At 34.1% G+C, this 18,675-nt stretch overlaps 1 protein-coding gene across 6 annotated transcripts in view; it reads right to left on the minus strand.

The window, feature by feature from the left end:
- ZRANB3 (zinc finger RANBP2-type containing 3) overlaps positions 1-18,675 on the minus strand; it is a 279,275-nt gene that overhangs the window by 141,589 nt on the left and 119,011 nt on the right. For all 6 annotated transcript variants that reach the window (XM_039874536.1, XM_039874537.1, XM_039874538.1 and 3 more), the window contains exons 7-8: positions 12,735-12,906; positions 11,492-11,608 (exon numbers count right to left, since the gene is read on the minus strand). In XM_039874536.1, the coding sequence (XP_039730470.1) occupies positions 11,492-11,608; positions 12,735-12,906 (289 nt within the window). The remainder of the gene's footprint in view (positions 1-11,491; positions 11,609-12,734; positions 12,907-18,675) is intronic.

The following is an 18,675-nucleotide window of genomic DNA, read 5'->3' on the forward strand; positions in this document are numbered from 1 at the left end:
GAGAGGAACTGAATTGTTTGGCTTCAGGGTCGGGGCTGGAGGAGCAGCTTTCTCTCAGACAGAAGTGCTGGCAAAAGCCATGGATCCTTTGTTGAGCCTTTCCCATTGCTGGCATGCACATGCAGGCAGCCACCATCTCTGAGTCTCCATCAACCTGGCTAACATCATTTGTCCTGCCCTGATGATTCCCTGAGACTCTGCCCCATCCAATTAGTGGGCCCACCCAAGCTGCTTCCTGTAACTTTTACATACAAACAGCCTGTCTTGGCTCATGCTGTAGACTCTGAAATCTCTCAGAGGTTGGCAAACCCCAAATGAAAAGCATCTGGCCTCAGTGTACCTTTTGCTGAGCAGCCCCAAGCCTGCCATTAGGGGCAGCCAGCCTTGGTTTGCAGCTTATCCTCTCAAGGCACATCTGAGCCCAGTGTGGGTGAGGGCCATCTGCAGATTGTTTGGTGGCTCATGACAGGCGGGGCACAAGCTATGGCTGAATTTTGCCTGTGGTGGGTGGGGCTTTTTCCAGGAGGTTTCAGCTTGCATGCCAATAGCTGGCTTCAGTCTGAGCTAGAGCAACCACCTGGGGCCACATATGAAGATGACACACCCAAAGGGCAGCCTGGGTATGCACCAGAATCCTGCTAAAGTGAATTCTGCTCTGTAAGGCCAGCCTCAGCACAATAGCTCCTCCACTGTAGTCCTTGCAACCAATCGGCCCAAGGGTCAATCACTTCCATTGCCATGCAAACAACAATCAAAACTCAACTACAATAGGAGGGCATACATGACCCATAGAAGGGATTCACCTGGAGTACCCAGGTCAGGTGATCTCGGAGACCATGCTACTGGTCCCCACAGGACACCAACTATGTAAGACCTCTCTACTAAGACCAGGAGACATAGCAGCCCTACCTACTATATAGAAACAAACACAAGGAAGCAGCAAAAATGGAGAGACATAGAAACATGTCTCAAGTGAAAGAACAGAGTAAAGTTCCAGAAAAAGAACTAAAAAATGGAGACAAGTAATCTACCAGATACAGAGTTCAAAACACTTGTTATAAGGATGCTCAATGAATTTAGGGGAAAAGTAGAAGAACTCAATGAGAACTTTAACAAAGAAATAGAAAACATAAAAGTAGAGAGAGAAAACAGAAAAACGAACCAGTCAGAAATGACAAATACAATAACTGAAATGAAGAATATATTAGAGAGAATCAAAAGTAGATAAGATGAAGCAGAGGATCAATCAGTGATTTGGAATATAAGGTAGAAGAAAACACCCAATCAGAACAGCAAAAAGAAAAAAGAATCCCTCCCAAAAAAAAATGAGAATAGTTTAAGGGGCCTCTGGGACAACATCAAGTATATCAACAACCACATCATAGGGATATCAGAAGGAGGAGAAAGAGCAAAGAATTGAAAACTTTTTTCAAGAAATAATGATGGAAAACTTCTTTAATCTAGAGAAGAAAACAGACATACAAGCCCAGGAAGTGCATGACTCCCAAACAAGATGAACCCAAAGAGGCCCACACCAAGACACATCATAATTAAAATGCTAAAGTTTAAAGACAAAGAGAGAATCTTAAAAGCAGCAAGAAAAAAGCAGTTAGTTACCTACAAAGGAGCTCCCATAAGACTGCCAACTGATTTCTCAACAGAAGCTTTGTAGGCTAGAAGGGATTGGCAGGAAATATTCAAAGTGATAAAAAGTAAGGACCCACAACCAAGATGACTCTTATCCAGCAAAGCTATCATTTTCAATCGAAGGACAGATAAAGAGCTTCCCAGACAAGAAAAAATTAAAAGAGTTCATCACCACCAAGCCAGTATTACAGGAAATGTTAGAGTGACTTTTTTAAGAAGAACAAAAAAAGAAAAAGCAATAAAAGATATGAACAATAAAATGGCAATAACAACATATCAACGATTACCTTAAACGTAAATGGATTAAATATTCTAATGAAAAGACAGGGTAGCTGAATGAATAAGAAAACAAAACTCTTACATATTCTGTCTACGAGAGACTCACTTCAGGTTGAAAGGCACTCAGACTGAAAGTAAATGACAGAAAAAGATGTTTCATGAAAATAGAAAGAAACAAAAAGCTGGGGTACCAATACTTATACCAGACAAAATAGACTTTAAAACAAAGGCTACAACAAGAGACAAGGACCCAGTTATCCTACTTCTCGGTATTTATCCAAAGAAACCCCAAATACTACTTTGAAGAGACATGTGAATCCATATGTTCAATGCAGCATCATTTACAATAGTCAAGATATGGAGGTTACCTGGGTGTCCACACATGGAAGAATGGATAAAGAAGAGGTGGTGTATATATACAGTGAAATATTACTCAGCTACAAAAATAATAAAATCTCGTCATCTGCAACAACATAAATGGACCTAGAGGGTACTGTGCTGAGTGGAGTAAGTTAGACAGAGAAAGACAAATGCCATATGATTTTACTTACATGTAGAATCTAAAGAACAGAATAAACAAACAGAACAGAAACAAACTCATAGACACAGAGAACATTATGATGGTTGCCAGATAAGAAGGTTTGGAGGATCAGTGAAAAAGGGAAAGGGATTAAGAAATACAAATTGGTAGTTACAAAATAGTTATGGGGATGTAAAGTATTGCATACGGCATATAGTCGATAATATTCTAATAACTGTGTATGGTGTCAGATGGGTACTAATCACTGTGTTGTACATCTGCAACTAATATAATATCGTATGCCAACTATAATTAAAAAATAAAAAAATTATTTAAAAAATAAAAATAAAATTCAAGTCTGATTTTAAAAAGTATCTGAAAAAGAGACCTTGATAATATAATAACAAACTAAGGAGATAATAACAAACATAATTAAAACTTATATAACCTCTATCCTCATAAGAAGTATAAGTACATAACCTGAATAGGCAGACCAGCATAAATGTTTATACAGCACATGGATGACATGTGTCAATACCATAACTGTATAGCACTGTACCACTGTATATATTAAAAATTACAATATCAGTATGACCTAATTTGAAGCACTGGTACTATATTCCTGTCTGCCCAGAAGACATTATAGAATATGAGAAAATGGAGAAGATTAGAGCAGAGGAAGAAGCCTATCCTGGAACTCTGTAAAGCTAGGATAGATGGAGACGCATTTGTCTGGAGGGCTTTTGACATAACTCTGCCTAGAGCAAAGGAAGAGGATAGATGACCCCCGGAGGTCCTTTCTAGCTCATTGTTCTCTAACCACGATTAATGATCAGTATTAAAAACTTTTCATATAAATGGATGTGGGAAGTATTTACTTCCTTAGAAGAGCTAACAAGAAAAAAATTTCCATTTCATGCATTAATTTATCATGTAGTTAGTCTTTAAAAAATTAAATACCACAAATAATAAAGGTAAATGACCTTAAAATAGCATATCCTATAAATAATAATATATTCACACAAATGCATTTACTTGAAAACATTATTTTCCTTAAGAATCTTCTTACTCATCAATATTTTCAAATTTAGATAAACTAACAAGGTAGTTATCATCATTTTTAAATTCCTCAACATAATTGTTCAAATGACTCAATAAAGAGAAAAGTATTTCTAATATGATGCTGCAGAATACAAAAAAATCTTCTATTATCTAACATCTTGTGCCTTGCTGAGTTTGGCACAGATCATACTTAATAGTGGACTGTGCACAAACTGTATCTCCTGTTTGTTTTTCCCAGTCACAAACATCAACCCAGCTGACCAAGGAAGAAATCTAGATTCTACTTTTTCCCTCACCTCCATATTCAGTCAGTCACCAATGTCCACTGATTTACCATCTTAATAACTCTTGAATTATTCCTTTCTTTCAAGTTAAGATGTGGTACAGCCACTGCTTTGGTTCAGATCACCCACCGTGAGCCTGGATTACCAGTGCAGCAACCCAACTGGATTTTCTGCCTGACGGCTTGCCTCTTCCAGTGCATTCTCTACATTTCATACAGCTATCGTTCTTTCTCTAAAACACGAATCTGATCATTTTACTCTATTCTACTATACCTGATTACTCAGAACCCTGAGGATAAATTACAAACTAGGAACTGTGACTTTCCTGGTATGGTTACTGCTCTCTGTGATCTCTAGCCTAGTCTCCCTCAGATTTCCTTCAGGACACTCAATGCTTTAGCCATGATGACCTCCTTTTGGTTCCCTAAACATGCCATTTCTGGTTATCTTTGTGAGTTTGCAAAAACTATTCATCTGTATGAAATATACTCCATCAGCCCCATCCCTTTCCTATCTCACTCCCTTCCTTTTCAGTTGGCTAAATCTTATGTCCCATTGGGACATATTTCCTGAACTCCAGTCCTGCCGCTCAAGACTAGGCCAAGAGTCTTCTCTTACATGCTTCCACAATTTGAAGCACTAAATATATTCTAATGTAGTTGAACATTTATTTCTCTGTCTTCTCCAACATATTCAAATTCCTTGAGAGGCAGACATTGTAACTTGTTCACCATGCCTGCCTAGAACCAAGCATGATCCTTGCCACATAGTAAGCACTCAATAAATATCTGCTGAATTAGTCAAAAAAACACTTAGCCGAAGAAAGGAAGTTTCAACACTAGTTTGCATACAACATAATAGCGATTTTATAATCTGTGGTATTTTGAAAGTTCATTTACAAATTGGTTTGGGTGAAACATTTTTTCACAAAAACAATATTAAATGTAGTCCATAACTAGCTACCTTCTCCAAAGTCTACTATATCTATAATGTAGCTAAACTGTATTATTTACAGTTACCATAGACTCTAACTACTGGATATCAATATGTTTCTGAGGGAAATGTATGAAGAATTCCATTTCGGTAATGCCATGAACTAATTATTTCTGGCTGCAGCCCAGGAACAGAAATACATACTTCCATTTTATGTAGGTGGTTGAGAACAGAGGTTCTAATAGGGAGGGAATGAAAAATGACTAAAAACTAGAGAATTAGGGTGGCAAGGCAAAAACTGGTCCTCTGCTGCCAGTAATCTTTGGAAACGTTCCAATCTACAGACAACTGACTTTTCATCTCTTTTCTATCCCTTCAAGGCATTAGGTACCAACTTCCTACTTACTATCAACACTTCTGACTTCCAACAAGGGTTTCTTACCACAGATAGGAAATTATCTAAAAGGTTCTCAAATACATTCTTTTCTCTTAAGCAAGCACTCGGTACTCAGTATTAAGTAAAAAAGAAAGCTAAGCAAGCAAGGAAACAAACAAAAAGCAAGATAGCTATTAACTCTAAGAAAAACAACAGTTGGCAAAGAAATGTAATTATAGCTCAACTGTGAATTGTTAACGGTCATATTGTAAACAATGAACACCAATCAAACCAAAAATTATGAAAAAAATTATAATACAGGAAAATGGAGCGGGGTGAATGTATTGTAAATATTTCCTTCTAATCTGTATTTTACATTTGCATTTTCATAAGTCTTTCATATATCATACTCTATTAAAACACAATAAGCTTTAGTTTTGAGTCCCATCTTTTTCCCTTTAGAGTATATGCTTTCACAGAGGTCAAATTATAATGTTGTACACATGAAAATTATATAATGTGGTTAACCACTGTTATCTCAGTAAATTTGAATAATTAAAGAAAAAGTATGTGTTCTTTGTATCCTATCTTAAGAAAGTTGCTACCAAAGGTTGGGAATATTTTTATGTATATATACTACAAGAGATTTTATAAGTTACCTATATTTATGTCTTTGACTCATTTCAAGTTAACTTTTATGTATGGTGTGAAATAATGGTCAAGGCTCATTTTTTTTTCTTTAAGGATATCCAATTGTCATTTGTTGAAAAAACTATCATTTCCCATTGATAGTTATCTCATCCCCTTCCTTAATATCAACTGACAATCTATGTAAAGGTCAATTGCTGGACTCTCTTTTCTGGTTCGTTAATATAAATGTCTCTCCTCATGTCAATACCACAAAGTTTTGATTACTGTAACTTTATAGTAAGTATTTATATCATATAGTGTGAGTCTTCCAAATTTGTTCAGAGTTGTTTTGGCTATAGTAAGTCGTTTGTGTTGCCTCATAAATTTTACATTCAGCTTGTCAATTTCTATAAAAAAGACTACAGAGATTCTGATTAGTACTGCATTGAATATATAAATTAATTTATAGGAACTGGCATCTTAACAATACTGAATCTTGTGATTCATTATCATAATCTCCCTTGTCATTTATTTAAGTTTGTTTTACATTCTCTAAACAGTGTTTTGTAGCTTTCGGTGCATATATTTTGTTGAATAATAAATAATGAATGATAATAAATATTGAATAATAAATAAAGTAGTTCATGTTTATTGATGCTATTGTAAATTGTATTTTCAAAATTTCAATTTCCAATTTTTCATTGGTAGCATATAGAACTACACATGAATTTTATATATTGAACATGAATCCTGTGACCTTGATAAATTCACTCATTAGTTCTAGCACCTTGAGTGTTCTTGGACTTTCTATATGGACTATAATGTTGTCAGTGAATATAGACAATTTTATTTATTCCTTTTCTATCTATATAAATTTTATTTCTTTTTCTAGTCTTACCGGACAGTTATAAGAATCAAACAATGTTGAACAGAAGTAGTGGGAGCAGCTCTTGTTTTGCTCCTCATCTCAGGGGAGTAGCATTTAGTCTTTGAGCATTAAGTATGATATTAATTGTACATTTTTCATAAATGCCTTTTATTGGGATGAGGAAGGTCCCTTTCTATTCCTACTTTGCCAAGAGGTTTTATCAAGAATGAATGTCGAATTCTGTCATATGATTAGAATAATTACAAGGTTTTCCATTTTTACATGGTTAATGTGAATTATAGTGATTAATTAATCAAATGTTAAAGAAACTCTGTATTGCTGGTATAAATACTTTTTAACGTATTAGTAAATTTGATATGCTAATATTTGTTAGGAATTTTGACATTCATGGAGGATATTGATCTGTAGTTTTCTCAGTCTGCTTGGTCTTGATAGCAGGATAATTCTGGATTCATAAAATTATTTGGAAGGTATTTGTTCCTTTTCTGTTTTCTAAAAAATTTTTAGTGATTAGTTTTCGTTACTAGATATACACATATTTAGGACTATTATGTATAATTGATGAATTGACTCCTTTATCATTATATAAGTCTCCTCTCTAATTTGGGTATATTCTTTGTTCTGAAGTCTACATTATCTGGTATCAATATGTCTACTTCATCTTTCTTTTGATTACTGTTTACCTGATACATCTTGTTTCCTGCATTTATTTTTAACCATTAGCTTTCATATTTAGAGATCTTTCTGTAGATACTATATGATTTATGCAATCTGACAATTCCTGCCTTTTAATTGGTAGGTTAGATCATTTACGTTTAATGTAATTATTGATATGCCTGGATTTATTTTAAACCTATCATTGTGTTAGTTGTTTCTGTTCGACCCAGTTGTTCTCTGTTCCTTTTTTTTTTCTTTTTTGGATTAACTTAGAAATTTTTTGTCATTGGGTTGTTTTATTGTATCTACTATACATACATTTTTAAAATTTGGAAATAAAAAGGTCCACCAGAGGATGTGAAAATAATGTAGAGTTCTTGTGTACCCTTAAACTAGCCTCCTCTAATGATAATTTCTTAGGTAACCATATTACAATATCAACACCAGGAAAATGACATTGGTATAATAATATTTTTTATCACTATAATTCTAGTGTTTTGAAAATGTTATAAAAGTGGTGTCATGATGTATATAAACTTTTGAGACTGAGTGCTTTCATTCAGTATATGCTTTTAAGATTTATCTGACTCATTGCGTTTACCAATAGTTCATTCCTTTTCATTGAGTATTCCATTGTATTGATGTACTACAAGTTAAAAGCTAAGTTTTCGTTTCTCTAGAATAAATAGTTAGGACATTTAGATTTTTCATTACTACATTTTATCTCTACTACTGGCTTATAAGCTGATTGGAAGAACTTTGTTTTTCTCAGAAAATATTTTTTATTTCTATCATTTCCATTTTACTGTCTTTATAGTTTCCAAATTTATTCCGAAATCCCCTATCTTTTTATGTATATTGTTTATCTTTTCTACTATGTCCTTTAACATACTATTCATATCTTTTTTAAAGTCCTTGTGTAATATTTCTACAATCTGGGTCATTTCTCTATTTGGCATTATTGATTGCTTTATCACTCTTAATGGATTTTTTAAAAAATTTAATTTTTATTTCATAATTTCTACTTAATGCTAGAAATTATGTCTAGAAGAACAGGACTGACTGAGATTAAATGATACTTACATCCAGAAATGGGCATGATTCTTTTTCTTTCAGGGTGATAGTATGGGAGGGACTAAGACAATCTAGTCAGTATTAAGTTGTATTTAGGTTCTCTGGTTCAGTGCACCACAAACTTCAAATTCCGCCAACAGTGGGATACTTCTACCTTATGATAGTGAATACCACGGTTTTTCTAAGTGTACCAATTGTATTCTTAGCTTTCACCAGTCCCTGCATGTCTGTACCACGTCTATACTATGAAGTGTGTCTCTCTCCCCCAGTAGGAGATTGACCTTGATGATTTCTTAGTGTTAAGTTCATGGTAGTAGGAGGCAGGAAATCTCTTGGGTCTCCTGGTAGGAACTCAGTATAAGAAGACAGATCCTTTGCTTCAGCTGAGCTTTGGGGGTGGGACTTTCCTGCTGTTTCTGCCCCTTTGCCCTGTGGCAACCAAACTACGTCTTGTAACTGAGTGGTCCTGCACAGGAGAGACGTTCCTGCTCCTCCTCCGGTAGTAACAAATCTGTCTTATATAAGTGCAAGGTCTTGATTTCAATAGAGTTTCCTGCTCAACCCTTAGGGATACACAGTATTTGTTTCTACCTAGCCCCCAGAAGCAGTTGCTCCTGGACTGGGCTTTGGAGGCTGGGAGAGGGCATCTTTTGCCGTTCCCACAGTGACGTGAGGCTTTTTGCTTAGTGTGAGAAAAGGGTCCTGGAAATAGGCAGGGTATTATGCTTGTACTCCACTAATGAAGATACTCTCTGATTTCCTAGTCAGTACCAGGTGGAGGCAAATGAAAATAAGGCTTGTGTGTGAGGGTAAACTGCTTGTGTCAGGATCCCCTGATATTTTGAATTGTCATGATAGCCCACGTTCAGACTTTATAATTTTGTTAAATTTTAGGTGTTTTCTTCTTATCCACTTTTATGGTAGTCACCTTCTTCCTAACCCAGGCCTGCCAAAGGAAAAAACTTTATATGTATCATAAATGAACTAGGTGTGTCAATTATACCCCAATTAAAAAAAAGAAGCCAATTCTTCCAAATCGATCTATAGATTAAAAATAATACCAATCAAAATTGTACATACTTAACAAGCTAATTCTTAAACTCAGAAGGGAAAGCAAAGGACCTACAATAGACAAAATAGTTTCAAAAAGAATAACGTAGACGTGAACACTATGTAATTTCAAGACATTATAAAGGAATCGAGCCATTGTAGTATGATAAGATGTATAGATCAATGAAACACAGTAAGTTCAGCAAAAGACCCACACATATGTAAGCAATTGATTTTGTGAAAGTTCCAAGATAACTCAATGAGGGAAAAATAGTCATTCTAATAAAGGTACTAGAGCAACTGAAAATCGATATGCAAAAAAACAAAACAAAATAAAACAAAAAACAAACTGAACTTCTATCCTTACTTTGTACCACATAAAAAATTAATTCAAAATAGTGTATAGATCTACATGTACAAACCTAAAACTATAGTACTTTTAGAAAAAAGTATAGGAGAAAATCATTATAAACTGAGACTAAGCAAAAATTAATTAAGACTCAAAAGGCACAAAACATAAAAGAAAAAAATTGATAAACTGGACTGTTTATCAATTTTAAATTTCTGTTCTTCGAAAAACAATGTTAAGAAAATAAAAATGAGATCCACAGACTTGGACAAAATATTTGGAAATGACACATATGTTAGAGGACATGTTTACAAAATATATAAAGAGCTCTTAAAACCCAATATAAATGTGGGCTTGAATGAATAGATACTTTTCAAAAGAAAACAAATGCCTAAAAAGCACATGAAAATATGTTCAATATCATTAGCCATTAAGGAAAGGCAAATTAAAATAACAATGAGATACCATTACATATGAAGAAGAATGGCTGAAATTTAAAAATTGATAATACCAAGTGCTGATAATACCACGTGCTGATAATATCAAGTGCTGACAAAGATTTAGAATAACTGGAACTCTCATGCGCTGCCAGTAAGAATGCAAAATGGTATTGTACTTTGAAAAATAAGTTGGCAGCTTTTTAAAAAGATAAATCTACATTTTTCATATGACCCTGTAGTCCCATTTCTAGTTATTTACTCAAGGGAAATAAAAATATGTACATAGAAAGACCTGTACACACATGATTATAACAGGCTTATTTATAATAGCCTAAATTGAGAATACCCCAAGTAGTCATTAATTGATAAAGGAATAAAAGAATTGTTATACACATACATTGGATTATTTGGCAATAAAAGTGAAAACATTAATGACACATGCAAAAACATGAATCAATATTCAAAAGCCTCATGTTAAATGAAAGAAACCAGACATAAGGCTACATACAATATGATTCTGTTTTTGTGATATTCCAGAAAATGCAAAACTATAGTGATAGAAGCAGATCTGTGACTGCCAAGATCTAGAGGGCTAGGTGAGAAAAATGACTGCAAAGGTGCATGAGGGAACTTTTTTGGGTAATGAAAATATTGATACTTATTTGGCAAGCTTCATCAAACTATACATTTGAAAAAGACAAATTTCACTGTATGCAAATTATATATGAATAAACTTCATTTAAAAAAATTATGTTATGAAATATCTCAGAATTGGAGAGGGATGACACTCATTAATATGTATAAGTTCCACCACGCTGGTGAAAACAACAACAAACAATGTGTGATGAGTCTACTTGATAGTCACACTGCAATTTAAAAACTCTTAACACCCTCCAATTTGTACTTTTAGACAAACAGAACATGAGCACATCTATCTCTGTAGGGAACTAAAAACATGATACCAATTAAAAATGATTGACAAAAAAAAATTATTTGTAGCAATTATGTAGTAAAACCATGGAAAAAGCTGATAATTAAGATGAATATATGTATGTCCTTTAACATGTAAAACACCATCAAAGTGTATCCATATATTGGAAAGGATAGATATATGAATAGGCATAATGGTGTTCAATGTGCTATTGTTTACTTTGACTATGTCTGAATTTTTTAATAATAAACAGTTAAAAATTAAATGGCAAAGACGTTATCGTATGCAAACAAGCTGCTTAAGTAAAAATATTAAAATACATTAAATAAATTGTAACAAGACAAATACATGATGGCCCAGCAATGAGTACCTTGGCAATAGCAGTTTGTTTAAATATGTGAGTAATCAACCCCATAACAGTCTCAGTGGCACCCAGATTTGGAGCTCTCATTAATTTTTCCCACTCTTCAAAGCTGGTATTCAATTCCTTTGTGGGAGAAAATAACAATGTTTAGAAACACAGCATAAGATCGGAACAATTGATGCAATAATGAATCATGTCCTTTTTTTTCTTTTTTATATAGAACGTTATAAAAAAAATTCCCAAAGATGTCAACGTGTTTATTTAAAAACATCAACATGGAGTTAGTAGGTCAGTCACATGTTCATGCCAATGACAGACACTAATGACAAACAATGCATGCACACCAAGCCCTTTGCTAACATCATAAATCAAACAATTGTAGCTTCCTCTTAAGGGGAAACATTTTGTAAAGTAGAAATAAAAATTCAAATACACAAGAAAGCAAAGTAGTGAAAATGTATATAGTAGCAAAGTATTTTTATAAAAAGATACAATTTTATTTATGTAAGCATAAAGACTTGGGGGATATTAGTTAAATAAAATATGATATAATAATGTATTAACTCATTTTTAATTCTAATGTTAAAATAGTGGATGAAAAATTGGATCATTTAAAATTTTCCAGTAATGTTTACAAAATGCTTACTCTAAGCTTTCAAGATAGAACGAAGCAATAAATAGTCTTTGTCAACAAAGTTATGTCCAGATTTGAAGAATTTCAGAGAATATATAAGCATTGCACTCCTCAAAAGTAAATGTGAAAAAGGATTAGGTAAAATACTATTTGGCTTTCTGATATGCTGAACTTCACATCTTACATGATCACAGAGTTTTAAGGTTTCAAGAACAAGGCTGCATCTAAATTATTCTAGAAGACAGCTATTTATACTTAAAAAAAAAAAAAATCCTAGAGGAAGAAATACAACTTCCCTTGCTTCACATCCTACAGATACTCAGAATTCTTAATACTAAATCTTTTTTGTAATTGGAGTTCTTTTTTCCGTATTCAGCAGAAATATATTTTTTAATCACTAGGATACTGAATCTTTTCACATTATTTGATGACTAAAGTTAAATTCTTCCTGCTTGCTTCTTGAAATAATACAAAGCCAATTCATATGCTCTATTAATTAAACCTATTTTAAGAAAGCAGATCTTTCCTTCTATGAAATATGAAATACATGCAATCTTTCATAGTATAATTTAAAATGATTTAAAATAAGACTTTCAATCAAACGAGGGTTCTCACCTTGGCTGCTGCTGATGGAAGATCAAATGGAATACGCTGTCTGATTTTAGGGGGCAGCTGGGTTAAAACTTCAGTCTTTAACCTTCTAATCATTATGTCACTTAATAGCTGATGCAGTTCACTGAGATTTGACGCCCCTCTACAATCCCACTGAGACCTTTTACCAAAATATCTGTGAACATGAAGAAAAAACATATAGCAAAGCTGAATGCTAGAGTAAGAAAATAATTTATCTAGTGTGTTCTTTTTCATGATAAGGAGCTATGACACTGCGTTTACTGTTATTTCTGAACACAAATTAAGTTTCAAAAAGCTCAGCCTGAGAAATAGTAATGAATAAGATTATACATTACTCCCAGCTATAGAAAATATTAATGTCTTTACATACTGTTTATCCTGAGTTCATGCAAGGCTAGGATTGTGTTTAGCAGACCTAGCCTTAACTAGGCACTAACTGCCAGTACACTAGCCAGTCAACTAAGCGACCGAAAACATTTTCCACACCCTCTAGGAGACATTATCTCACATTAACAGCAAAGAAAAGAAAAAAAAAAGATACACATCCATAATGAGAGAGAGAATGGGAGAGGAAACATCAGAGGATAAGCAATTTTAATAAATGTTTATAAGTCACTGCAGACAGACAAGTGGTCACTGACTTGGCAAAATAAAGGAAGCTACAACTTAAAATGCTTACAGAAGGAAACTTATCCTCTAGAACCCTGAGAGCATCAGGAGTTGGAAGCACCAGCACTGTGGGCAGGTGTTAAGACAAGAGTTGAAATCTAAATCTTTAGATTTAGTGAATCTACTGAACTTACTCATCAGCACAGCTGGCCGAACAACATCCCCTCATCATTGTGACAACCTAAACAGTTCCCCACAAAATTCCCAATCATTTGCTAAGGGCCCGTATTACTGAAAGTGAGTTATTAGAGGTCAATTAACAAAGGAAAAATTCCTGTTAGGTTGTATTATCATTACTAATATTAACAAATAACTATCAGTTTAATGAGATTTTTGGTGGTATATTAGCACAAATAGGTATCAATTTGAAAAAGTTGACACTTGTTAACATAAATTTTCTTTTAGTTTAGTGTATTTTGATAGCAAACATACAAGAGTAGTCAAACATTAAAAACATGTACTTGCATGCAGAATTGATTAGAAAAGTATAGTGAAAGAATGTAATTACTGTATGATAAAATGATAGACACCATTCAGTTGTCAATAATAAATTTATTTGCTTAAAAAAAACTAAGTGTTGGCATTATAAAAACATTCAATAGGTTTAGTTATAATTGCTATAAATTAAATTACTGAAACATTAAAATATTTTAACTCTTTAATGCTTTGTTCCCATATTTATATTAAAAATTCACACACTAATGAAAACAGAAAAATATTTATCAATACCCAATTCTGTCACCTAGTTTACCATTCACAATCACACTAAGGTACATTTTAACCTCAGAGTAAAATAAAAAAAACTAATGTTTGGAACTGCTAACAATAGGAAAAAGAGATTGGGTTTTAGGTGTGCTTTTTTTTTTTTTGAGAATGAAATGTTTGCCGTTAAAATAAATTCTTAAACATACTTTCCATCTATGAGACGCATTTAGCAGGTGTACAACATGCTTGGTGGAGGTCTTATGGCACAATGGTTCCATGCTAGCACAGAGAACACACAGGTGTCTTCAAACAGGCCAACCTCACTTGCATCCTACAGAGCACCAAAAGCTGTGCTCCAGGAGCACAGTTTTTTTTTTTTAATTTTAATTTTATTAGTTTCAAGTATACAGTACATTGGTTAGACATTAATACAGTTTATAAAACGATCCCCCCAATTGCTCTCTCCCTCCTTTGGCCCTCCACCTAGCCAACATATTAATGCTAACTGCATTCCCTATGCCATGCTCCCCATCCCTGTGACCACCTATTGACTACTAACTTTTACCTCTTTAACCCTTCATCCCATTCTCCTAGTCTCCAACCCCCCTCCCCTCTGGCTGTCACCAGATTGTCCTCTATATTTATGAGCACAGGTTTGTTTTGAACTTAGAGCAATCTAATATCACATGCCACAGAACCGGTACCAGGGCTGTAACAATGAGGTATCTTCACCTTCCCTCCTCCCCCTTCCTCTGCCCGGGAGAGGGTGTACTCCTGAAAGAACTTTTTGTAGCCAGTTGCCTCCTGGGTGCTTTACCACTGGTTAACTGCAAGCCCTATGCTCGGCATGAGCCATGGTTTAGAGAAATCCTTTCTCCCACCCCTACTCCCTTCTCTTTCAGCTTGAGTCATACCACAAGAGGTGGCAATGACTCTAAAGGGTGTTGGCAGTACCACATGCTGTTGAACTTCCACACTCAGGTTTGGAGTGCAAAGAGAAAATGAGAGGGGGAGGGAGGGCTTCAAGAGGCGCTACTGGTAAATGCTTGGTCTCTTGCCATTCAATATGTTGATTATTATATATATATTTTAGAATATCCTAATCTCTTTCATTTAACAGGTTTATTAAGATAGATTCATAATTCCATACAAGTCACCCATTTAAAGTATACAATTCAGTGGTTTCTAATATATTCACAGGTAGCGTAACCATCGCCACGATAAATTTTACAGTTCCATCATTTCAAGAAGGATCCTCCCACCCCCACCCATATCCTTTAGCTATCACTCACTTAAGTGCTGAACTGCTTTCCCAGCCCTCAGCAACCACTAATCTATTTTCTGTCTCTCAAGACTTCTCTACTCTGAACTTTCATATACGTGGAATCATATAGTATATAGTCTTTTGTGACTGGCTTCTTTCACTTAGAATAATGTTTTCAAGGTTCCTCTACATTGTATCAGTACTTCGATCCTTTTTAAAGCTGAAAAATATTCCATTGTGTGGATATATCACATTTTGTTTATTCACTTATCTGTTGATAGACATTTTGGTTGTTCCAACTTTTGGCTTTTATGAATGATGCTGCTACGAACATTCATAAGTTTTTATATGAATGTATATTTTCATCTCTCTTAGGCATATACCTAAGCGTTAAATAGCTAGGTCATATGGTAGGTAATTCTATGTTTAATCATTTTAGAAAGTACCAGATTGTTTGTCAAAGCAGCTGGACCAGTTTACATTCCCAGCAGCAGTGTTCAAGCGTTCCAAATTCTCCATGTCTTTGCCAACACTTGTTGCTATCCAACTTTTTGATCCTAGCCATCCCAGTAGGTGCGAAGTTATATTTCATTGAGGTTTTGATTTGTATGACTAATGATGTCAAGCATTTTTTCATTTGCTAGTTCACCATTTGTATATCTTTGGTGGAGAAATGTCAAATATGGAGCTTTTAAGTTGCCACTCCATCTGAGCAACAAGTAAAAATCTAAACAAAATGAAAAATCAACTCTTCTTAGAATTTTCAGAGACTCCAGGTTACAGGGCAAAATACTACACTCCAAATTGGAAAAAGAAGCAGCAATATGTTTAAGGTAGAATTAACCATAATGGAAACTTAATTTCTAACAACCTAAAATTAACAGCAATAACAACAATGAAATTTCAAATGTCTCTAAAAAAGTTATGAAACATGAAGCTTGAAAACTTCTTTGAGATTACTATAGCCTTTTCTCATTAAGATTTATAAAGTAAAAATTCATTTCTCCTTTTCTAAACAAGAAAAACTTACTTTATCTTCTTTTTTGATAATGTATAATGAAGAAAAGAGGCATTTCTCAATAAGCACTTAATATTAGTTTATGATGATAAAAGGGGAAATTTATGGCAAAGAACATGCATGCTTATCTGTGTTTATGAACATGCACACACACGCACAACATACACACACAAAGTTAGCTCGGAATTTCAAAAATTACCCTGTGATTTTTTTTAAGTTCCCTTGTATAGCAATTCATTTTTCCCACCCCAGCTCCTGGGAAACACTGATCTGTTTTCTGCTCCTCATAGTTTGACCATTCCAGAATGGTATATAAATAGAATTGTATAGTATACAGCTTTTTAAATCTGATTTCTGTCGCTTAGCATAATGCATCTGAAATTCATCTACATTGTTGGGTGTATTAGCAGTTCATTCCTTTTTATTGCTGAGTAATATACTCCATTGTAAGGATATATCACGACTGTGCATTTACCAAGTGAAGGACATCTGGATTGCTTCAAGTTATAGGTGACTATAAATAAAGCTGCTATAAATATTTCCAGATTTTCGAGTGAACATATGTTTTTATTTATCTTGACGAAATACCCAAAGTGGGTTGTATGGTAAATACAGTAAGTTAATCATATTTATCACTTATTTCTATGAAAATCCTTCTAACATGAAAGGAAAAAAGTTTAAAAGCTGTTAAATAATAATAACAAAGACAATGAAAGAAAACAGGAGATGATTTCAATCAATTTTTGGAAAAGAGAAAGTAAGTAGAGGCGATGTGCTGGATAAAACACGATGAACTGAACACAAACATTTATCTTCAATAAAAGTGAGTACAAAGAAATAAAAATGCATTAACCCACTAGGACAAAGAGAATGAAAAGGAAACAATATCAAACAATGTGAATATACTTCTAGAAGCAGAAAAAAAAAGAAGCTAACAACACTGAGAAAGCTGAATACCAAGGACCTACAGAGGGGTATCCACAAAACCCCAAAATGTCTCAGGAATTAAAAGCATGAGGTACTTTAGAAGGGGGTGGTGAGTGTGACATGGTTAAATGCCCAGATTCTCTCCCCAACCCCACACCATTGTGTTACTATTCTTCCTCACAAGACAACAGTTTTATTCTACAGAGAAATGGAACCAGAGTTCAAACCTAGGGAAACCAAGAACGGTACAATGTGCAGGGGTGGTGCCAGATGGAAACTGGAGACTGAGATAAGGTCTACTTACCAGGCACTGAGAACATTATTTTCCTTCCCTTGTTCAAGCCAAAAAGAAGATAGCCCCGTTTAAACTTCCACACATTCATAGCAGGAGAATGGAAGATTCTTTTTTCCTTTAAAAGTTTTAAAGGTCATAGAAAGAGGACCTCTACATAATGACATTCAGGGATTCCCCAGTGAAAAGCCCATCTTTTCTAGTCAAAAAGCTTTTATAATCAGCTTTTTTATAGTTTCAGACTTAAAACGTGAATGAACATTCAAGGATCAACAGACAGAGACTAAAACAAACAGAAAAAAAAGTAAGAGTAAACATATTATGCAGAGAACGGGAGGAAAGTTAAAAACAAAAAATAAAACAAAATAATACACACAAACACACCCCACCAACAACAGGCATCCAAAAACAGGAGGCTATGGCTATGAGAGTATAGAAAGAATAATGATACAAAAAGTAAAACAGAATGGTTAACAATTTATAATATTATAGCTGTTTTCATTAGCTACAATGAAAATTCAACAGAACTAGGTTACGAAGGAGGAAATCTCCCCAAAAGTAAAACAAAAAATTAAAATGAGAACGTTAAGGACTAATATATAAATAATAGGAGTTCCAAAAAGAAAGAATGAAGAAAAGGAGAGAAAAAGTTAAAAATGAATAATTCCCAGACATATGCACTCAAGTTTCAAGACTGAAAGGGATAGTTAGTGCCCCAAACTTGGGTGCATTTTTGTGAAATTACAGAATAACAGGGATAGAGGACAATCTCACAGCTTCCAGAATAGGGGAGAAAATAAATATACATGATATATGCAAAGAATCAAAAATCAAAAAGGCATTGTGATTCTTAAAAGCAATCTTGATTATTAGAGACAATGGAGAAATGACTATAAAATCCTGAGGAAAAATGATTTACAACATAAAAATCTACATCCAGCCAATTTTTCAATTGAGAGATTATCTATAAGCAGACATCTAAGGACTCAAAAATTTTACTTTCTATTATCTTTTCTTAGGAAGCTATTAAGGGATATGTGTCCTGAAA

This window comes from Pteropus medius, unplaced genomic scaffold, assembly GCF_902729225.1.
Source record: "Pteropus medius unplaced genomic scaffold, Ma_sr-lr_union100, whole genome shotgun sequence".
In the NCBI taxonomy this organism is placed as follows: domain Eukaryota; kingdom Metazoa; phylum Chordata; class Mammalia; order Chiroptera; family Pteropodidae; genus Pteropus; species Pteropus medius.